Source organism: Acipenser ruthenus, chromosome 10 (assembly GCF_902713425.1).
Source record: "Acipenser ruthenus chromosome 10, fAciRut3.2 maternal haplotype, whole genome shotgun sequence".
NCBI lineage: Eukaryota > Metazoa > Chordata > Actinopteri > Acipenseriformes > Acipenseridae > Acipenser > Acipenser ruthenus.
In genome coordinates this window covers 38,230,939-38,252,791 of record NC_081198.1, presented here as the reverse complement: position 1 = coordinate 38,252,791, position 21,853 = coordinate 38,230,939, and the positions used below count along the sequence as shown (strand labels likewise).

At 37.4% G+C, this 21,853-nt stretch overlaps 1 protein-coding gene across 2 annotated transcripts in view; it reads left to right on the top strand.

Moving 5' to 3' along the window:
- LOC117403550 (tissue factor pathway inhibitor-like) overlaps positions 1–21,788 on the top strand; it is a 29,933-nt gene extending 8,145 nt beyond the window's left edge. Inside the window, exons 2-6 of one of the 2 annotated variants that reach the window (XM_034005746.3) lie at positions 10,314–10,514; positions 13,673–13,849; positions 14,759–14,845; positions 18,354–18,533; positions 20,541–21,788. In XM_034005746.3, the coding sequence (XP_033861637.2) occupies positions 10,314–10,514; positions 13,673–13,849; positions 14,759–14,845; positions 18,354–18,533; positions 20,541–20,620 (725 nt within the window). In that variant the 3' untranslated portion in view covers positions 20,621–21,788. Of the gene's footprint in view, positions 1–10,313; positions 10,515–13,672; positions 13,850–14,758; positions 14,846–18,353; positions 18,534–18,937; positions 20,519–20,540 lie in introns of those variants that run through there. The other variant, XM_034005736.3, reaches the window with a different exon arrangement.
- Positions 21,789–21,853: the final 65 nt, after the last annotated feature.

The following is a 21,853-nucleotide window of genomic DNA, read 5'->3' as shown; positions in this document are numbered from 1 at the left end:
CAAGAACAAGCCTTCGTTCTGTTCACGTCGCATTCCCAAAACGATTATCGTCTTCTGCCAATTTCATTCAGGGTGCTTATTAGTACTGAATATGTTTTACAGAACTGTCAGAGTCAACTACTTTAACTGTTTAACCCTCCTTGTAAACACAAGTTATTCTGGGTCACTCCGAGGTATACTGTTTATACCTGTCGATATCAAATGGCATGAACTGCCGGATCTTTTGCAATAACATACAGTCCAGCCCTGACTTACTAAAAACAAATCTATATGTAAACTAGATCAGGACTATGCCTGTTAGATTAAGAAATTGCATGTGATGAAGTGGAATAGGTGTACGTAGTAGCGAAGAACAAAATCAATCATCAGAAAGGTTACTGTTCTAAAAATAACACTTATTTTTACAGCCTCACTGTTTTATTGAGCTTTCTGAAAAATATTTCGTGCTAGATCTTGATGATTAAAGGTGTTGTCCTAAAAATGTTCAACTTGCTAATACCAATTCTTTAAGTGCTCCCAATTGTTTGTTTTGCATACATTTTATTCAGAGTCCGCATTGTAAATCACTGCTGACTGTTAGGTAAATGACACTTTCTGGGTTTGTGCATTTTCATTTAGCAGGATGTTTAATTGTTTAGTAAACTACTGTACACTCTGCAAAGGAAGTCTTTCCATGCCGGAAATGACTTTATCTGTATGACTGTATATATGTAAAGCTTAACAGTGTTACTGTCAATTTCAATACCATCAAATGTTTTTTTCCAACCTCCAAATGGCTGTTAAACAGAATTTCTCTGCATCCATAAGCTGACTAGAAATACTTTTCTGAACAGCATTTGTATTACATATGAATTGAGTAAAGGGGCGTTTACACCAGACGCGGCGCGCGTGCCGCCTCCTTGCTCACAGCTCTGCAGTCGTCGCAGACCACTGTTCACACCGAACGCGGTAGGGGAAAGTCAGTGGGCTGTCTGTGGTTATGTCACGGCTGCATGTACAGTAACTTTTGGTTGCCAAGCAACAAACAGTAAATGTCAGCAGGAAGGGAAAACTTTTTATACCGAAGACACAAAGCTTATTAAAAAGTAATGAGGAGCGAAACATTATAATTGTTTTTATAAAACCTAATTTTAACCACCCCTCCACACACCATCATAATCCTTCCACAATTACCCCAAATGTCAGGCAATTGTGTTGTTTAAAATAAAATAAAAACATGTTGCTTTTAAAAATTGAGAAATTTCATTTCTTTCTTTGTGAGTTTTGTCTGGTTTGCTGGGTATAGGCAAAGAGTGTGAGTTTCAAAGGCATCATTATACACTGATATTATTGAGCATTATCGTATACACACATGATTAAATCACATGCCATGCCATCATATCAAACCTTTGGGGGGGAACTGTAAAAGCAGCAACAATCAGTGGTACTGTGCATCTGACAACACAATACCTGGATCAATGAACAGCAAACAAAAAAAAAAGAGAATTGCAATCGCCCTGCTCTACTGGAGAAAGAGAAAAAATGTAAGATCGCTGTGGGTCCATGACATCCTCAAGAAAAGAAAAAAGGTACGGTGAATATCATCGGCTGATAAAGGAGCTCCGGTTTGATGAAGGCAGATTTCAAACCTACTTAATGTTGTATTATACAACTCTGGAAAATCAGAAATCAGAAACCCCTGCTTTTCCTTCATTTTATTTTTTTACTTATTTTTTATTTCTTCCTCGCAAAGGAGCCTCCTACTTTCCCCTGATTGGCTGCTGGTAGTGTAAAATATTTTATGTTCTGCGTGTCACTCTGCGGCACTGCTTCCCTCTGCGCTGTGCGTGACTTCCTTCATTGTAAACAATTGCTATTGCGGCGCGGCACTCCTGCACCGTGTCCGGTGTGAATGCCTCTTTAGAAGTTAACTAAATAAAGCAGTAGGTTTCAGGGCTGACATTATTTGATCATTTTATTCCCTTCCAGCAGGGGCTTATAAATGCTAACCTGTATGAAAGATGAAGACACCCACAAACAGTGTCTGAATAAATTCAGTGGCTACGATACATATGGCTAAAGTGGATGTAACCTATTGCAAACAGTTAGTGGTTAGTTTCCTAGTACGCATTTAGTTCACCACAGAATCTATGCTTTTAAACAGTGTTGTTGTTGTATTTATTCAAACAGGTTACACTCTTTTATTCCATTACAATCTAGATTTTAATAGACTCATTTTAGATGCTTTTTCTTCTAGATAAATGTGTTGAAAGCATGAGACGGTCCTTATGTCACATATTTTGACAAATTAAGCTTGCAAAAAGGTAATGGATAAAACACTATAAGGCATATTTCAGCTTAATTTGTGTTTGGCTGTCGTGCCCCGAAGCAAAGGGAGTACAATTTAGAAAGAGAAGGTAAATCAGACATGAAATACAGAAACAATGTGCTGCATAGTTTCAGTTCCGTTCACCCAGAGGAAATGAGGTGCTCCATTCCCAGGGAGATATCAAGTTATTCACATCACAATATACAGGGAAATGTACAGCATTGTATGTTTCTTGTTGCTCAAAAGAGCTATTTGGTGCATTATGTTTACTTAATAAACTGCTTGCATTACTTGGGGTGTGATACTTTCCCAGTGAATTACAATATGGGGTAAGTTTGACAACCATCATCTTTTTTTCCCTGTAGAGCACCAGCGAAAATGTGAAGAAGCAAGCCAGCAGTTAAAAACAGGAAACCTTTACATTTGAAATTGTATATGTTTAAAAAAAAAAAAAAAAAAGAGAGATAAATACCCAGTCAATCCATCGTTTACTGGTGTTGGTAACAGAAACGGCTGTGTTGTTCAGTCAACTTCTTTGCTGTTGTCAAGCTTTAGGCTTGCTCTGTGATTTCTCCCCTTCACATAACCTACTATTGGCCAGCCATACTAAAGCCTGTGAGTACAAGAAAGATCATTGTTGAACTACAATACCACTTTTTGTAGTATAACCCAGGCAGAGAATTGGTTCCCTTCTGATGGCATTAAACATTTTTTTTATTGGATCATATGATGGCATTAAACCTTTTTTTTATTGGATCATATGAGTGTTTACAACCAGGACAGTGAGGGTAGTTATTAGCAGAAATAGCAAATACAACATTTTCCTCCGGTAAATCCAGTTTGTGTGAATCCACTGGAAGAGAAAGAAGATAGTTTTATGTTACATGCTCTAAATTGATACCTGACAGATTATAGTCTGTAGGCAGCATATGAATTTGGTTGGTGGGACAGTTGATTTAAAATTGTGACTCAATATATATATATATATATATATATATATATATATATATATATATATATATATATATATATATATATATATATATATAATATATATATAATATATATATATATATATATATATATATATATATATATATATATATATATATATATATATATAAAATCAGACCTGGGATAAATATAATTATAAATATGGTTTGTGAAAACTAACTATTATTTGAAAGTAATTACATACATATTGTAGAAAGTAACTATTTGAAAATAATTAAATACAAATTGAAAATAATTAAATACAGATTGCAGAAAGTAACTAGTTGCAAATATTTAAATATGCTTTGTGGAAAGCAATTATTTTTTGAAAAATTTAAATGTGAGTACAGTAGTTGAAATACATTGAAGTAATACTTCATAAATATGTAACTGTAACATACAGCAGCCTAATTATCCTGCATTCTAAAGCTCATCTTTTGGAAACGGCTCTATTTCAATTAGATTTAATTTCATCAACTAATTGAAATATTTGAATATTTTACTTCAGTGGGTAAATATTTGAAAACAATGAAATATCTTTAACCACTGGTTTAATGGGCTGTTTTGAAGTTGATGTTTAGCATTTTCCTCGTTAGAAATCCTCCTCAACCACCATGTGGTAAATTGCAAGGCTTGGTACATAATTATACATTTAGGGTAATAATTAGGTTCGAGGATAATGTAAGTAGGGCTGTGTTCAAAGTTTTGAAGGTCTGTTTGCTTGCCAGGAATTTGAAGGTAGTTCTGAACCCTCGAAGGTTCGTCAAGAAACCGTTTGACAGCGTGTGAATACTAAATCACACATTAAATGTCACTGCAAAATGTGATCTCTTGATTTGTATAATGCCTATTACTTAAATTGTATTAAAATCCACTACCAGATTGTTATACGTAGCACCTCTTTGTCAGTGACACCGCCACCGTGCACTGGAGCAAGGGATAATACCAAAGCACTGAGTACCTATAGCGGCAACATTGCTTCAATAAAATATGTACTGAATACCTAGTGTACAAGACGTAAGAGAAGTGTTATGGTAGAATAACTATGAAACATTAAATATGTCCAAGAAACGGGTTTCAGAAAAAAGACAAAAAACAGATAAACCTCGTTTTCTACAGTTTGCAAAAAGATGTTTGAAGTATTTTGACGAGCTATGTTACGTTTGGAGAAAATTTGCATTTATTTTCAACAGACTAGGGTGGGACCAGGGGAATAAGTGTTATAGAGATATATCGGGGTACCCTGCATTTTGCAAAAAAAAGTTGCTAATAAAGTATTAATTAATCATTATTTTATAAAGGTTGCAACCCTAGTTTTTGGGTTCAAAAATAAATGAGCAAGAGCTGTATATGAAGATCCCAACCGGGGGTTACAGTAACATACCATCTGTGTTTGTGAAACTTCTACACAGCTGAGAACTGGAAAGCATTTTTTGAAATTATTTTTTTTATTTTGTAAACAAGTTGGCAATAACAAGACACGTTGTAGGAAATGTTGTGTTTTATTTATTCAGCCGATATTCATGATCATTGTGATAATTTGCAGCCGATAATACAATTTTCTGTTATCAATTATCGTCCAACACTACTGTATATGTATAAGTATCGCAAGCAGCATCCATTATGTTGTGTACATAAACAACGTGTATATTTAAATTATAAAAAAATGATTACTGATCTATATAAGGTATTTTTATACAACATGTTAATCTGGATTATCTTTTAAAGCAATAGGATTTTCAATCCAATATAAACTAGTCGCTATGTTGATGTCACCAGTAAATTAAACAAATGAGTACTATTCAAGGTTCGAACCTTCCTTCGGTAATGTGTTCCGAACCTTCGAAGGTCAAAATGTGCCCTTTGCTACAGCGCTAAATTTATGAGTTTGTAATGATATTGTTGGTAACTTGCCAAAATAGGCTCCCCTCATAAAGTTAAACCTCTGATATGATGGCTCAATGCAGAAGTGTGTTTTTTTTTTTTTTTTTTTTTCAACCCTCTATAATAGAACAAGCGTACATGCCTCACATACAATATAATGTATATCTATATAGCGTCAAGCAGTTTGTTAATATTTGGTGATGCCTCAGAACTGCAGCCCAGTCGACAGGTGGCCAGCCAGCAAGGCATTATAGAAAAAATCATTAATGTAATCAAATTCAGATAAGTAAGTGATATGTTGCTGGTAGTAGAGGATATGTAAGTGATATGTTGCTGTCGAAATTGAACAAGCCTGCTCTGCATTATTCAGTCCAGTAGGACCCTGAGATTCTTCATGACTGGCATTAGAGAAATTGTGCAGCCGCTGAGAGCAGTAGCATAGCAGTGTGGTCATGTGAGATTGAGCCCTGGCCTTGTGAGGATTTCTGCAGTCTGGTTAACATTGAGTTAGCAATGGTGCGGCTCATCCAGGATTTAATATAAGCTACACAATCAGACATCACCAAGACCGCCTGGAGTTGAGAGATTTAACAGAAAAGTATTAGGATGCGTTTTCAGTTGTCAGACTCGGTGGTGAAATGCATTACTTTCCAATGGCAGGTTAAAGTTCAAGAAGTCAGTTGTTCAATCCAGGTTCCTACATCATTGCTATGCAAAGCACATAAAATACACAAAGACAATGAGCAACTCAGTTAGAGGTGGGAGCAATTCAATTATAGTTTTGTTTTGTAAAACTGTGATGAAAAATGGGATGTTGTATCCACTCCATAACTTGGTCCATTACCTTCTTTGTTCCTATGTAATTTATGCAACAGCCAGAGATGCACAGTGTGTTCTACAGATCTACATGTGTCACTCCAGTATCCCAATACTTTTTTATGCATGTGAATTACCATCATAGTTAATAGACCTCTATTATATCTATTGGATCTGAACACAAGTTATTCCCTAGCTTATTTACCTATGATGTGTGAATAAAAAAAACATAATCTGTCAGGGATATGTTGAAAAACACAACTTGCTGCAATATAGACATCATGGGATACAGCAAAGGCAAAGTAATGAGTTTCTTGTAAACATTGCAGGGGCTTCTATAATACAGTAATCCGTTGCATATCCTCCTGCTGTGGGACCAGAGTAAGGGCGGATATGTAAAAAGGCGGATAAATGAATCCTGTTTTAAATACCATTATACACAGCTGTAACAATTATTATTGTAGCAACCCGGACAACTGGGGGCTCAGAAGACCCGCTGCTGTGGTTATGTGTTGTACGCGTTGTGTGTATTGTTAAACTGGTATGCATGCGAGTGTGTGTGCGCAGCCGGGAGTGAATGGGGTTAGTCAGATTGCACGGCTATGTGTGTGAATGGTGGAGGAGGAGCCGTTAAAGTGTGTGACAGTTTTTTGAGTGAGAAACAGTACCTGCCTACAGTGTGAGATTGGAAGCCAGCTAAAGTTGTTTGTGGTTAATAAATAAAAAACACTCACCTTGTCAGTGACTTTATTGCTGGCGCTTCAAAGAAAAGGGATGGCGGTACATTATATTCACACAATTATTATTTTGAGACTTCGCTTTTATAAGGGAACTCCCCTAAATCCCTTGTTTAGAAAGATGCAGGGTATTAATGCTTGTGACAGAGTAGCCGTCTGCCGTGTGGATGCGTGCGCTCGCTGCTGGGTGACAGGCAGGAGAGCGAGACGGAAGTTGAAGTTGATACGCCCCCCACGGGAGAACAGGATTTATTTACATATCAAGTCAACACACTGAACAGCTCACGTGACACTTCCAGCAATGGTTGCGCACGGAGCACATACAACACAGTGTACAAAAACTCTGGTGGATCTACAATCTCTGAACTAATCTTCTCTGTTCAATAATAAACTAATGTTGCTGAAGCGATTGATCATGGCGGATATGTGACGGGCGGATACGCGACGGATTACTGTACTTTAAACTGAACTCAGTCAGGAAATACAGTGGTTTTCCTATCGCTAGAACTGGGAAAAGTCAGACCTTAGGTGATGGTCTCCCTTGACTCGCCAAGGGGCGAGGAATGACTCCACTTTGAACTGTGTACTGGATAACAATGTTTTGTAATTTTATTTGGGAATTTTCATACTAGTGGCTGGTACCAAATGACCTGCAAACTTACAAAGCCATTATTTAGGCAGTCCTTGGGGATGCCAGCTCACAAACATTCATTTTCAAAATACAATCAATGTTCTTCTCATAACTAGACAAGAATGTTGAACTAGAGCTGTAAAATATATGTACATGTATCTACAGTAACACGCAGTATATAATTTAAATTGAAAACATAGACATTATTATTATTATTATTATTATTATTATTATTATTATTATTATTATTATTTATTTATTAGCAGACGCCCTTATCCAGGGCGACTTACAATCGTAAGCAAATACATTTCAAGTGTTACAGTACAAGCAATACAATAAGAGCAAGAAATACAATAACTTTTGTTCAAGTGTGACAAACTACAATTCAATAATACAGCAGATAATAGTGATAGTTACATCAGGATATGATTAAATAGTGATAGTTACATAAGGATATGATTAAATACAAAATACTACAGGTTAAACACTTGGCAGATTACAGTTTTCTGAAGTACAGGATTAAAACAGAGGAGTTCTACAGGTGCTGTTTGAAGAGGTGAGTCTTAAGGAGGCGCCGGAATGTGGTCAGGGACTGGGCAGTCCTGACATACAGGAAACGGTAACATAAGCGCTCAGCACCACAAAATGAGACCGATGTGCCTCCTTAAAGCTCTTGTATCATACTTGAGAGAACTGTATTTGGAGGTTATTTTAAAATTAGAAGTAACTGGTACCTACCTCCAGAGACCACATCAATTATAATTGGAGCTCTCCAACAAAAATACATGTTCTACAGAATGGTGCTGCTGTGATTAGCTATTGTATCACATTGTAAAATGTTGTAACAATAGTGTTCAGTGCTTCTTGCAGTATATCAATATAGATGTTCCAATAGGAACCAATTGAATCCGGCAGCATTAATTTAGGCTTGCTTTATACCCTTTTCAAATGACTGAGTCAGTAAAAGTAAAAGGTACTTTCTGTCGCAATCATGATTTTGGGCCCCCTCAGGCCATGAGTCAAAGTTGTTGCTTTGTCCCTCCAAATTCTGACTAATCCTGATGAGTAAGATACTATTCACGATGTAATATTCATAAGCAAATTTTACGGTAGGAGGCTTTGTATGATATCTTGTTTGTGCTGCACCTTTTTCTTCAAACACAGCGCCTTTCTCAATGAGGAAACCGCACACCTTAAGTTGCATCACTCTGTTTTGTGTTAATGTTCATATTGAATTTCCTGTTGAGATTTCTCATAGCTTCCCAAGTTGATACTGTATTGTACAACAACAGAGGTGGATCCTTAATGTTGACTTTTTCGTTACTTGTTTGGATTTTCTATACTAAGAATTAGAAACCTGATGGAATGTTGTACACTGATTTACAGTCATGGTAAAAACAGTCAAAGCCGGCTTTAGCAGTATCATAACCATTCCCTCCGTGCATACATCACTTAACCACTTCAACACCATGACGTACGCACGTACGTCAAATGAAAACCCACTTACAGTACCATGCCATACCTGCGTACGTCAAGATTCCCATTCAATTGTATGATCGGTTTCTCAGTCTAGCGTTTCAGGTTTCATTCTCTTAAGGCAGTGGTAGTACTGTGGAATGTGCAATGAAAGTCAGGGGAGGGTCAGGTGACATTTGTATCAAACGAGGATGTCAGCTACTTTATAGATAAGTCAGCTGCAAATGGGAAGCTGTTTGGTTTGAAATGGCAGTGCTGTGATGAAATACTATCAAAACAAAGCACTGGGTACAGACAATGCGGCAGCCAGATCCATCACAATGCTTGCGCAAAGTAGCTGTGTACACGCATCTGTAACTATCCCTCCAACACAAGGGAAGCAGAGACTGCAACAAAGCTGCAGGGTCTGCTACAAAAATTAAAACAAAAGACACAAGAAAAATGTGCAGTGGTTGCTAAGGCAACCCCAGGTTCTGTTGTATTGAACATTTAAAAAAATGGCACAGAGCAAGTCGATAATGGCACACGTTTTGATGTTTGATTTTTATTTGATAATTTCTGTTTACTGATTATTATTTTTATTAGCAGCGTTTTTGTTTTCATTGTTCAAAAAAAGAAATCTCTCTTGAATATGGGTATGTAGTACACAGCAGTAGTATAACGGGTTAATGAAAAACACAGTTTAGGTCATATGTTATAGCAATTACAGGTTTGAAAACATTGTTATTATTATTATTATTATTATTTTCAAAATCTGGTACCTGGGAAGTGGTTTCATTTTTACATCTGGAGTTGAAGTGGTTAAGGTAGACAGTCTACATGGTAAATGCACCTCGGAGCAGGAGAGAAATCTTTTGCAGTTGAAGACCTGTAGTTTTGCTTTACATCTAGTGTCAGCTAGCTGTAGATTATTGAAAACTCATGTTGAGTGTGCATGAAGAAGAGATGTTTATCAGTGATATGGCAGATATTTGTAGGGCAGCAGTGTGGAGTAGTGGTTAGGGCTCTGGACTCTTGACCGGAAGGGTCGTGGGTTCAATCCCAGCTGAGGGACACTGCTGCTGTACCCTTGAGCAAGGTACTTTACCTAGATTGCTCCAGTAAAAACCCAACTGTATAAATGGGTACTTGTATGTAAAAAATAATGTGATAACTTGTAACAATTGTAAGTCGCCCTGGATAAGGGCGTCTGCTAAAAAATAAATAATAATAATAATAATAATATGGCAGGATGCAATTTGTTTTCTGTGCCCTATCTGTGTTGGCAGCCCATCTCAGGCAATCATGTCCTGAGAACTTCTGTAAAGAGGTATGTAGTCTGGAGGTTTGAGAGTTCAAGTGTTTTTGAAAAAAGAGCTTATTCCTCCCAGTGAGCTTCCGCTTAAAACTTAAATTACATTTAAAAAAATGAAATTTTATGAATTCCCTGCACAGTACAATTGTAACTTCTGGCTTTTTCCCCATACAGATGGAGTGCTGCCTGCACTGAGAATTCACCATCATTTCTGTGCACTGAAGATGGATGAAGGTCCATGCAAATCAATCCAACCCAGGTTTTACTTTGACATTGACACTCAGAAGTGTGAGCCTTTTGATTACGGAGGGTGTCAGGGCAATGAAAACAAGTTTAATACTTTGGCTGATTGTGAAGAAATGTGTTTAGTAGAACGTAAGTGGAATTTGTATTTATTTGGGTTGGGAAAAGGTTGATTTTTTTCGCATTTAAATATTTTGTCAAAAGTTACAGTCACTCTCAAGCCAGGTATTTAACCAAACTTCAGGGTCTTGGCCAAATGACTACAAATGTTATAATGTATGACCAGTGCTAGTCATTTTTCCTTTTTAATCCAGTCTAACAGTTTGACTGTTACATACAGTACATTGCCAGGCCACTTTTAAAATAACCAGATATCAGGTTTTGCCTTTATCACAGCCTTGACATGATATAACAAAGACTCAGCAATGTGGTGAGGGATTTTAATGCATTTAGTCATTAATATTTTAAGCAATAAGTGCAGAGACGTAAACATCCCAAACATGACCATTGGATTGAGATCGGGATCGGAAGATCCCTGAAGTCTTCGTCCATGAGCCTCAAACCATTTGCACACAACGGTGAATGGGTGCAAGTGCAGCATTGACGATTTGTCTTGATCTGCAACAATGCTTTAGTAAACTATGGCTTTTGTTTGACCTTCCAGAGTAATCGATTACCCAAGGGTATATCAGGAGAACATTCAACCAGGTATACATGTTCTAAGATCTAATAGTGGCCAGGCATTATACCAATTACATACATTTGCAGAAATATTTCCAGAGTAAAATTACCCTGGTACTTGTTTATCTGCACAAGAGACCACTCTCGGTGAAATTACACATACTGTCGAAGCATCTTTCGTTTCAGTGGGGGCTTCTCGTCTAATTATTTTTCAGAATAAATGTCTCGATATCCTTTTGAAGTTGGTCATCTGTATAAAACAGGTCAATTTCTGAGTTGGGTCTCATTAAAGGATTACTGCAGTACTCGGCAGAAACTGGCACCAGTTGCCAAAATCTCAACCAAGAAACAAGACACAAACTTGAGAATGTGTGAAGTGTAGCAATTGTAGAGTTAGAGAGGTTGAGGTCAAAGCACATAAAACGGAGAAAAGGGGGTCACTGAACTTGCTCTTGAGAGCACTTTGTTTCTGGCATTTTGCCACTTTGATGTCAGAGATTTTAATTTAGGTAAAAGCAAATGTATAAATACACATGTACAGTGTACTGCTTTGTGATGCAATGATAGGACATACAATTTGAAGCTTAACAATTGAGTTTAGGGGCACCATATGTATTCAGGACAGCACTGATTTGACTTTTCTGACTTATGAAACATCCTTGTGAAACATCATTTGCAAATCTGTCATAGTCTGTCAGATCTTGCAACAGCTTTTATACTGTACTGTAGATTATAGATGACAGGGAATCTGCTGTATTTACTCATTTTGGGTAGAATTGAGGAGTAAAAGAATACTTGAAAATCACTGCTTCACAAAAATCATCACATTGTTTCTTGATTGAGGTCATTTTCATGGGCATCTTTTTATTCTTAAGAGATACACATTGGTTGAGGAAGCATTTTCGAAGGGCCTGCCTTGATGATGGATCCAGCACTTAACACACAATATTTTAATAAATCGGATCCATAAATAAGTTTTTCTGTGTCACTGAGTGAAGATATGGCAGGACATTAGGTTTGTTGGCACACTGTCCGCATCCTGGGAGTGCATTAAGCCCTGTACTGTACATGTTGCTTAAGAATCAATCTTGCCATCTGGTTTAAGCATTATCTGTCAGTATTGTATTGGCACAAAACCCTCTTGTGTTTACTGTTGTTTCCCTGAAGAGCTCTTGCATTTCATAGTTACTCTAGATGCATAGCAAAAAACACAGGTATTTTGCAGTGTAACAATCTTAAACGTTTACAGTAAATGTTATTTATGGAAAATGATATATAAAATACATTGAATCAGGCATATAATAGGATTAAACTAACAGCCATAATAATAATAAATAATAATAATAATAATAATGTGTGACATACTGTATATCAGATTTTGTCTTCCGTCCTAAAGCATTATTTTCTTTTTTAGCTGTTTGCCTCAAATGATGTTTGCCCTGACGTCTTTTTTTTTTTCTCTTCCCATACAATAACAGTCCTGTCATTTTATTACAATAGGTTTTTATGTAGAGCACCAAGATCATGAGACTGTTTCCCTTGCTGTTACTGAATCAGGACCTCCTGCTATAAATGAGTTACTGCTGGTTAAAAGTGTGTTTGGCTTGCGTCAGCCACGTAGGGTAAGCAAAGGTGGATTAACCCTTGCGGTCCATTTATTTTGCAGTGTCAGACTCATCGGGTCCAATTTATTTTATATACAAAATAACATTACACAGCATGCACTGTTTAAATTGAATAATGACATTTTATTCACAGTAAAACAGGTTTAAAAGGCACTGCATATCAACATGACACTCAGCACCGCATCTCCAGCCCTGCCCCATCCCTTGTTTGCTGTATTTATCACATACCTCTTCTGAGATGTAAATACTGATCAATTCACCTCCTGCTCACTCCAAGTCATTATTCCTATAACATCTCAAAAAGCTTGGCAAATGTCTGCAATTTTCTTTGAGTGCTGGATGCGGAAGGAGCCTTCTTGGTTGTTTTATGTCTTTGGTGAAGGTACTATGCGTATTGCTCAGATCCGCCTCCAGTTTTTTTTCCTGGCTTCTCTCGGCCATTAGAAGCTTCTCTCAGCTTTTTTCACAAAAAACACTACATCGGACTTGTGAATGATGCCTTTTTGAAGATGTTGGACATTGCCGGAAAGGGAATTTTGCAATGTTGGACATGGTCCAACATACGACCGCAAAGGGTTAGAGTACACCTGAGAGAAAATACATAACCCACAAGACTGGAAACTTTTGATGTAGGAATCTTTTAAGCGTTGATTTGTTTTGTGTGTCCACATAGACAGATTGTTGGAATCAAACATCTGTGGATATGTAGAAAGCCTGATTTTTAATCTTTTGTATCTATTGTTGTGATGCAGGTTTTATCACCGGAGTGCAGGGAGTGGCAGGGATGATATCAGCTGCAGGCCTAAATAGCTACATTTGCCCAGGAAGAGTTGCCTCAGTAAATGCACTGCTGTGTGGCCCTGCACCAAACTAGCCTTTAACATTGAAGTTTCAACCATAAATATTCCAGAAAGAACAATATTCACTCTGTAGTACTGTATATCACGAGGATACCACTCATTTTCACACTTCTTCTTTTTCCAGGTGGTAAAGACCCATGCCAATTGGAGGAGGACCCAGGCCCATGTCGGTCAATAATCATCCGGTATTTCTTCAGTACCATTTCTCAGAAGTGTGAGCCGTTCATGTATGGTGGATGCCTTGGAAATGCCAATAACTTCCTGACATTAAAACAGTGTCAGGATATCTGCCACCATAAATGTAAAGCTTTGTTTATTATACATTTCCAGTATACAAAAGCAGATGATAATGAATGTTTGTTTAAACCTTAAAAAAGACATCATCTGTTGACTCTCTACTGAGTACACAACACTATTTGTGGATTCTCTAGATCAGGTTTGAATGTGGGTATCATTCAAGAGTCATTTTGCAAGGCCACAGGGTCCAAACTTCATATTTCAGAAACAGTTTGAGGTAGTAATGTTTGCAGGGTTATATAAACCATGCATGCAAAACATGTTGGTGGCCCTAACATTGACCTCTTACCTAATATTGGTACTATTTTCAGATCAGCTGACTTTGTCTTGGGTTTGAGACCTTATTGTTCTGTTTTTTTTTTGTTCTTTTACTGGTGTTGTCCTGTAAGAATGAACCATTTCAGTGCCATAACAATGATGCATGTTAATAACATGTCTTTATTGCTGTTTTATTAGATTCTATCAGGTAGTCAGTGAAAATTAGACATATCTTGCCATGTGAATGATATAGATCATACACTTTGAGATCTTTACAGTTCATACCTATTCACGTGTTTACAAACCATTCAATATGACATGCCATTCCCCTTACATTATGCCCCTGGGGATGATTTATTTATTTTTTTCTTCCTAATTTTCCTCACTCTTTTTTTTGGGGGGGGGGGGGGAGGAACAGGAGGAGAATACTGTGCTTCCATGGCCAATTGCAGGGGAAAAAACTTGATTCATTTTGTGGATGGCCCTGTCTCAAGTTTTTTTTTGTTTTGTTTTTTTTGTTTTTTAATTAGTGCTTTAAAAAGACATTGCCTTAAGATTGTAAATTTGTAAAGGCGGAATATAAGTATAATGTTGTTTTTGTTAAACATGTTTTAAAATGTGTCTCTAAGAGAAAATATTCCCTATTCTTTTCCAGCCATCGGGGTACAAGCTGAACCTACTAAAAAAAACAATGTCATGGAACTTCAAGATGGTGAAAAGCCAAAGGTGCCTCAGACTAGTAGTAAGTCTGCTATATATTCTATTGACCTCTTTCCAGCCATTTATAAAACTGCATCTGAATACTACATCCTCAAGGTATTTGGCTGCAGAATCACATTTGGGACCAGGATGATTAGCAGAGATTAAGATCAGAAGGTTTAGTTCCTCTCTCTGAACATTGATTAGTTAAGGCAGAAAAATGGTAAACTGACTGCCACAAATTAATGAATACCAAGGATAGTTCATAGATATCAGGGTTGACTGGATGAGTCCAGAGCTTATCAGGTCAAATACAGAGGTCTGACAATAACTATACATACAACCAGGCTGGGATGATATGTCAAGCAGTTGCTTTCCCCGGAGGCTGCTGGTGGCAGCGGGAGTTGAAATGAAGCAAGAGATGTTAGGATTTAGTATACATGCATTTCAGCTCTTGTCTCACACACAGTATGTATTAAAATTGGGAAATAGCAAGATCTACAGCAAATTAAATTGAATTGAGCTTTGCAGAATCTTTTACAATTACACCAAGTATGGTGTTGAGGCATTGCGTTGTATAAATGATTAGTAAAAGCTACTCAAATAGAATGTATTTATTAACAGGTTATTTCACCAGGATATGACTCAATACAAGATTGCGAAATACCAATTTGGGAATCGGAACTAAATCAAATAAGCTGGATAAGCAAATGAATAGGGTAGTCAAGGTTGCTGTTTCCTTCAGTTTGAAAATTCATTTTTATTTTCTAGTATAGATTCAAATTCTTTTCCTTTGTTCCATGAAAGATCATTTATGTATACATTTAACCAGTGCCCTGTTGGGCTTAGTATGATTGGCTGGGATTCTATTTATTGTTTGTATTCCCTAAGAAACATGCTTACATAAAATGAATAAATGACAAACACAATAACATTTCCCTCGGTCCCTTGACACTGCATTTATCCCACTCACTGTGTTTTACTCTGTGAATAACGTTACTCATCCAATGTGGTACATTTCAGCAGAAATGTTTTTTTGTAAGCCATCTTCTTTCCACTGTATAGATCTAGAAGCGCATGGTATTCATCCTTTGTTAGGCCAAATACTGGTCATTATTGTGGAATGATTTGTGCTTCCATTTGTTAAGGCATATACATAGTCAATTCTACTAGAGGTGACACAACGGAATGCCTTCCACAGCACAGGGGTTGAATACTTATGCAAGCAAGATATTTCAGTTTTTTATTTTTCTTAAAAATATTTCCCAACATAAAACCAATGTCACCTTACAATAATTGATTTTGAGTTTCAGTGTTTTAAAATAAAATATCAAACAGAACGAAATTTCAATGTACCATTTGTAATTCAGTAATATGAGAGAATTGGTCAGGGGTCTGAATACTTTTGCAGGCACTGTATATATATAAATAAATATATATATATAATGCGAGAGAATGAAATGCAAACATATTAACAAAATAGATAGTGTACAGTTCAACGTTGCATATCCAACCGCCCTGATCAATTAACCGCCTCGCTAAATAAATAAATAAATAAATAAATAAATAAATATTACAAGTAGGATACAAGAGTAATGGTATTGGCAATAAATGTGATGGAAACAGAAAGAAAGCATTATAGCAATCAGCCTTTTGGTGCGTTCCTCTTTGAGAGGCGGGCTGTGTGCGTGTGTCAGCCAGCTGTGTGTAACAGTGACGTTTCAATACACCAGTCGATAAAGCTTTTTTTTTGTGCAGTGTGTTTATATGATGGAGCGCACGCTTGCAGGTATTGGCAGTGTGTTGTAGAGTTTCAAATGCATTTTAATTAAATAAAGCAAGCTTCAGGAACGCAATGCTTACCAGCCGTTTGTTTAAAATAGCCGAAGCCATATTCAAACCAAGCTGCTTATCAGCTGTTGGCAATATCAAGAAAGAGTGCAAAGTACCTTGACAGAGCTATTAAGAAAGCAGAACCAGGGAGGCAGGGACTTCTAGAGTTAAGAAAGAAGCCATCAGTTGCAGGTTACTGTACATTTACTGTTTTGTATTTTTTTTTTTTTTTTTAAACAAAAAAGCTTTGCTTGGAGATGGCTTATAGCCGCATAGCAACACTGTGTATTGTAGCCTAATTAATCTCGTTTACATTTGCTTACTTTTAAAGCAAATAATTTCTGTGTTTAAAGCAGTTTGAGTGTTGTTTTTGTTCACTAACCTATTTATGGATGTGTAAATATATATATATTTTTTTATAGATGTTCGCAAGTCTGAATTTTTCACATATCCGCTTATACCCCAGTCCGCAAGGGGTTGGATATGCTACGTTGTACTGTATCAATTTCAAGGAGGTTCTTGACAGAAGTCTTCCTTCATTAAGATATGTGTGCAGTATACCTCTGACATCATTTAATAAAAGTGGAGTCTAATAAAATATTTATTCCCTTCAATGTATTACAGCATGGTTGTAAAACTGTATATATTAAGCTGACATCTTTTGTATTAAATTGCAAAGAGTTTATTTTTTTGACACAGCTGTTACATGAGGCTCTATTGCCACCTTGTGGTCTTGTAATGTAATATGTTTGTTTGAGGGGCAAAAATGTAATGATGATATATGTATGAATAACTCATCCAGCAGACTTGAAATAGGCTACAATGGATAAACCTGTCTGGTTAATTGAGGTGGAGCAGAATATAAATGAGTGCCAATGAGGCTTTTTTTTATGGCGGCCTATGACTAGCTTAAAGTTTCTGTTCTTTTTTTCTGTTGCACTGTACTTGAAAAATAGCTAGGCAACCTGAAATTTAACATGTATGGGGGGGGGAAAAACATTGTACTGTTTGAACAGACATTTTTGTCATCTGTTCATGGATCGGAGGAGAAGTTATGCTGTTTCCCCCAAATAACTAATGTTAAAGCCAGGTATTCTAGTCAACTTTCAATTACAATGCTACATAAAAGAGCTATAAACAAGGATAACATTATTTTGTTTATATGCAGGCCATGTTAAGAGTTTTTCAATATATTTAGTTTTTAAGCTAGCCTCATGCCAAAAAAGGCTGTACTTACTGTATACTCGTCCTTTAGTGGAAAGATTATGGCTTCAGTCTACTAATGCAACTCAGGCGTTTGCTGGAAACCTCACTGGAGCTAAAAAAAAAAAAAAACATTGTGTGACTTTGGGGGGCACCCACTGTATTGTTGGTTCGTTCTTGGCTCATTAACTAGAGAGACGTACAGCAGTTGCACTGGAGCAGAGTGCAGCAAGGTTAAGCATGACATTTTCAGCGACTGTGGAGGGTTGGAGTCTGGCCTTTGCTTCATTGGTTGACCAACAAGTTGATCTGTGGTTGATCACTGTGAAGAACACATTCCCCCCCCCCCCCCCCCCCCCCCCCAACATTATCTGGCATGCAGTCTTTAAGTAATAAAACAGCCCATTTAACTTTGTTCAAAAGCGTTCATGTGTTAATAAATTTAACTGTACTTGACTGATATTATAATTTATATAACACTTTTTTGAAGTTAACTACTCATTTGTGATTTGCAGCTCTAAACGTGCCAGACTTCTGCCTGACTCCTGCAGAGGAAGGTTCGTGTGCGGCTTCTGTGAAGAGATACTTCTATAATTCTACCCAGGAGAAATGTCAGCAGTTTGTCTACAGTGGATGTGGTGGCAATAACAACAACTTTATCTCCAAGAAAGACTGCAGAAGAACATGCATGAAAGGTGTGAAGAAAAGTGTTTATCTTAATAGAAAATGCTCAATGTATACAATTTGTTTTTAGCTGATTTACCTGATTTAGCTATTGCAAATAAACTATTGTTCTCTATACACCCTAATATTACTTTTGCCATTTCCCTATATTAAATTCATCATAGGATGAAAACATATATATCTTAGACATACCCCAGAATAAAATGATAGCCACTCAGTGTCAGTCACGGTTCAAACTGCTTTAATATCATTCATCTCCAAATGGGGCGATTTTCAAAATGCGTAAGTCCCAGTGGCAGATGGACCAACACTGATGGGAGTCAGGTTTACAAACCGATCACTTGATGTTGTGGAAGTTGCCTGTTTGTGTTTCTGGCGGTGACTGCATCAATAATGTTGCCACTTTAATCTGCAGCTCTGCTGGTATTCCAGTCCAGCGTCACTGTGAACAGTCTTATGCCTCTTTTCCACCGTACAACCGAGCGGCGCCAAGGATGTACCAAGCCCTCGCGCTGCGGTTAAGGGGAGTCTGGGTTGTTTTTCCACTGCAGAGCCGAGCCGTGCTACTGATGTCACATGTAACGAAAGACAGATGTTATTAATTATTGTTATTAACTCAGCTTGCCAAAAGATGCGCAAACAAATGGTGTTAAAAATTAATAGACCAACGGTACAGCTGTATCTTGTATCGCTATATTTTGTAAATGCATATGACTATTTTTTTAGAATTATTTTATTTTCCGCATTTTTTTTTTCTTTTATATTAATATAATAAAGGTCAAGGGTGAGAAATTTGGTAGAATTTTGTGTTTACGTGTGTGAGTTAAGTGTACCGTACCTGCGGTTTATGTCCATTTGCTTCAAATTGTCAGAAATGCGGGCATAAACCTTCTCATTTCTGACACACGACTCCAGATCTTCCTGAAGACTTCTATCTGCCCACAAAGAAACTAGAGCCTGCACTTCCTCAGCGTCCCAAGGCATACATTTCTCTCATTACACTCGCTGCCCGCCATGTTTGTTGTTTTTCTATCTGGAGTTACTGACTGATGCAACGTAATGATGAAAATCCTTAACCCCGCCAATGGCTCGGCTCGGCTCGGCTCGCAGCTGGATTCAGATGTCTTGTGAGGCCAGAGCTTCACAGTATGGTTCTCGATCAACTCGACAAATAGCCAGTGGAGAACCACCCGTACCCGTACCATACCGAGCCCTCACGGGTCGGATGTGCCACTGGAGAAGGGGTATTACTCTGATGTTTCATGTCAATAGTCTTGGTGAAAAATGCTCCCTAATTCCTGATAACTATTGATATAACTGAAAGCTGTGAATTGTAACCCTACACACCACAAGGAAATACGGCTGCCACTGTTACCTTTGTATTCTGTCTGCTTGTGTTGTTTGCAGTGACATAAGCACCAGTATGATTGACTGTAGGGGGCCACACGTGACTGTTGCTGTCAATAGTATGCACTTGAAAATTCCTACAATTGTGATTGGGTGCTTTACAGCTAACAAAAACTAAACAAAACAAATATTATTTAGTAACTGAGGTTTATAGATTCACCTACAATTCCATTTTGGAACCATCTACAGTTTCGATATACATCAAGGAGCACATTTATATTAAGATTGAATGTTTCTGTTAAAACAATTTGACCCTTGACCATGTGAATTACCTTCAACTGCAAAGCATGAAGTGATTAGGTAGCAGGAAGCAAAAACAAACATTGTCTGTGAAATATTAGGAATTGAATTACAAAAACAGAGAGACAAAAGATCTTGAAGGGAAACCAGTCATTATTTCTAGTGCTAATAGCATTTATTTTATAACCCTGGTTAGCAGTATTTTAAGTAACTTTACATCACATGACTATAGAGAAGATTGTGCTGTCGTGACAGTCTACCGTACAGTATATTTCTATATTTGTCTGTATGTGAAATGCCAGGAAACAACCTAGTATAACAATTTAAACTACCCCAGGATGTTGCTAATGCATTGCATATTTCTCTTTTAGGTGATAAGAAGGAATCAACAAAGCCAAAGAAACGTGGAATAAAGAAGAAAAACAGAGGAATCTTAATCAAAGCTTCCTAATCATTTGGTATCTACTGTACTTAAACAGAATCATTGCTCTGAATCATTTTTCCACTTGTTTAATTTACACTACCTGTTGTCTTTTGAGGTTGTTATACCATTTAGCATACCTTGATTAACCAGACACCAACAGGATTGTAGATTTGTGTTTTTTTTAATTTTTATTCTATGAGCCTCTGTCGTTCATTTTTTATATATTGTGTAATTAGATGATTTATATGTTGAACTCTGACAGACCTACTGTTTTGTTCTAAGCATGACATTTTTTTTTATGTACATCTTAAATCTGTGCTGGTTATTATTATAACCTTTATGTGTGGTTTAATGGGCAGGAGCGAGGGCTCCTCCCCCACTGTTCCGTCACGCCAAAATATGTCGGTCTCCACATTTAAACCCCATGTTAAGCCCATATTCTCAGTCTTGCTTTTTCGTTTCCTCCATCCTCCCTTCCTCCTCCACTGTGCTGCTCCACCTCTGCAGCGGTCTCCCTCTGGGGGAAATGGAAGCTCACTTCGAACCCTTTAGAGGCCTGGCCATGCCAGCCTCGCCCTCTCTGAAGAAAGGTTCTACCGCTAGGGGACCTCCAGCCAAAATATCCGTAACTCTCTCAGGTTCTCATTTCCTCTGCTCACTATTTTTTTTTCACCTGTGCCAGTCTCCTCCCAGTCTAGAGAGCAGTTTGTTCCCAGGCTCGTAGCCCAACCACGCTGCCTCTACTCCTCGGGAGTGGCTCTCGGAGCCGGGGGTGAAGCTCTCTATTGGCCTTGGAAGTCCGGGTCTTGGGATTGGTAGGGCACAGTCTGCAAAGTATCTGCTGTGTTATGTTTAGCATAAATGGCAATGGAAGGAGTTTTTTTTTTTTTAACCATTCTCAACACCAACTTGTTGGGGAGATCTACATTGATTTGGGGATATACCACAGATAACTATGCACTTGCATAATAAATAACACACAATTTACCACAATGGATTTTGAATATCAAATCTGATAATTAGGTCATTCTTGTGTTGAGGGTTTCTTACTGTGGTACAAAGCCTGTACTGAATACGTGCACCTTGGACAGAAATCCAGTAATAGGGGCTGTGAATTGACCTTTTTTTATTTGACTTATTTTTATTTTATTTTTTAACAGTAATAAAAATAAAAATAAAAGTTGATTTAACCGCATTAGTTGTCAGTGTTGCCAATTGTTAATAGCGGTCTAATTGTACGTATTTTGTAGCTCATTACCA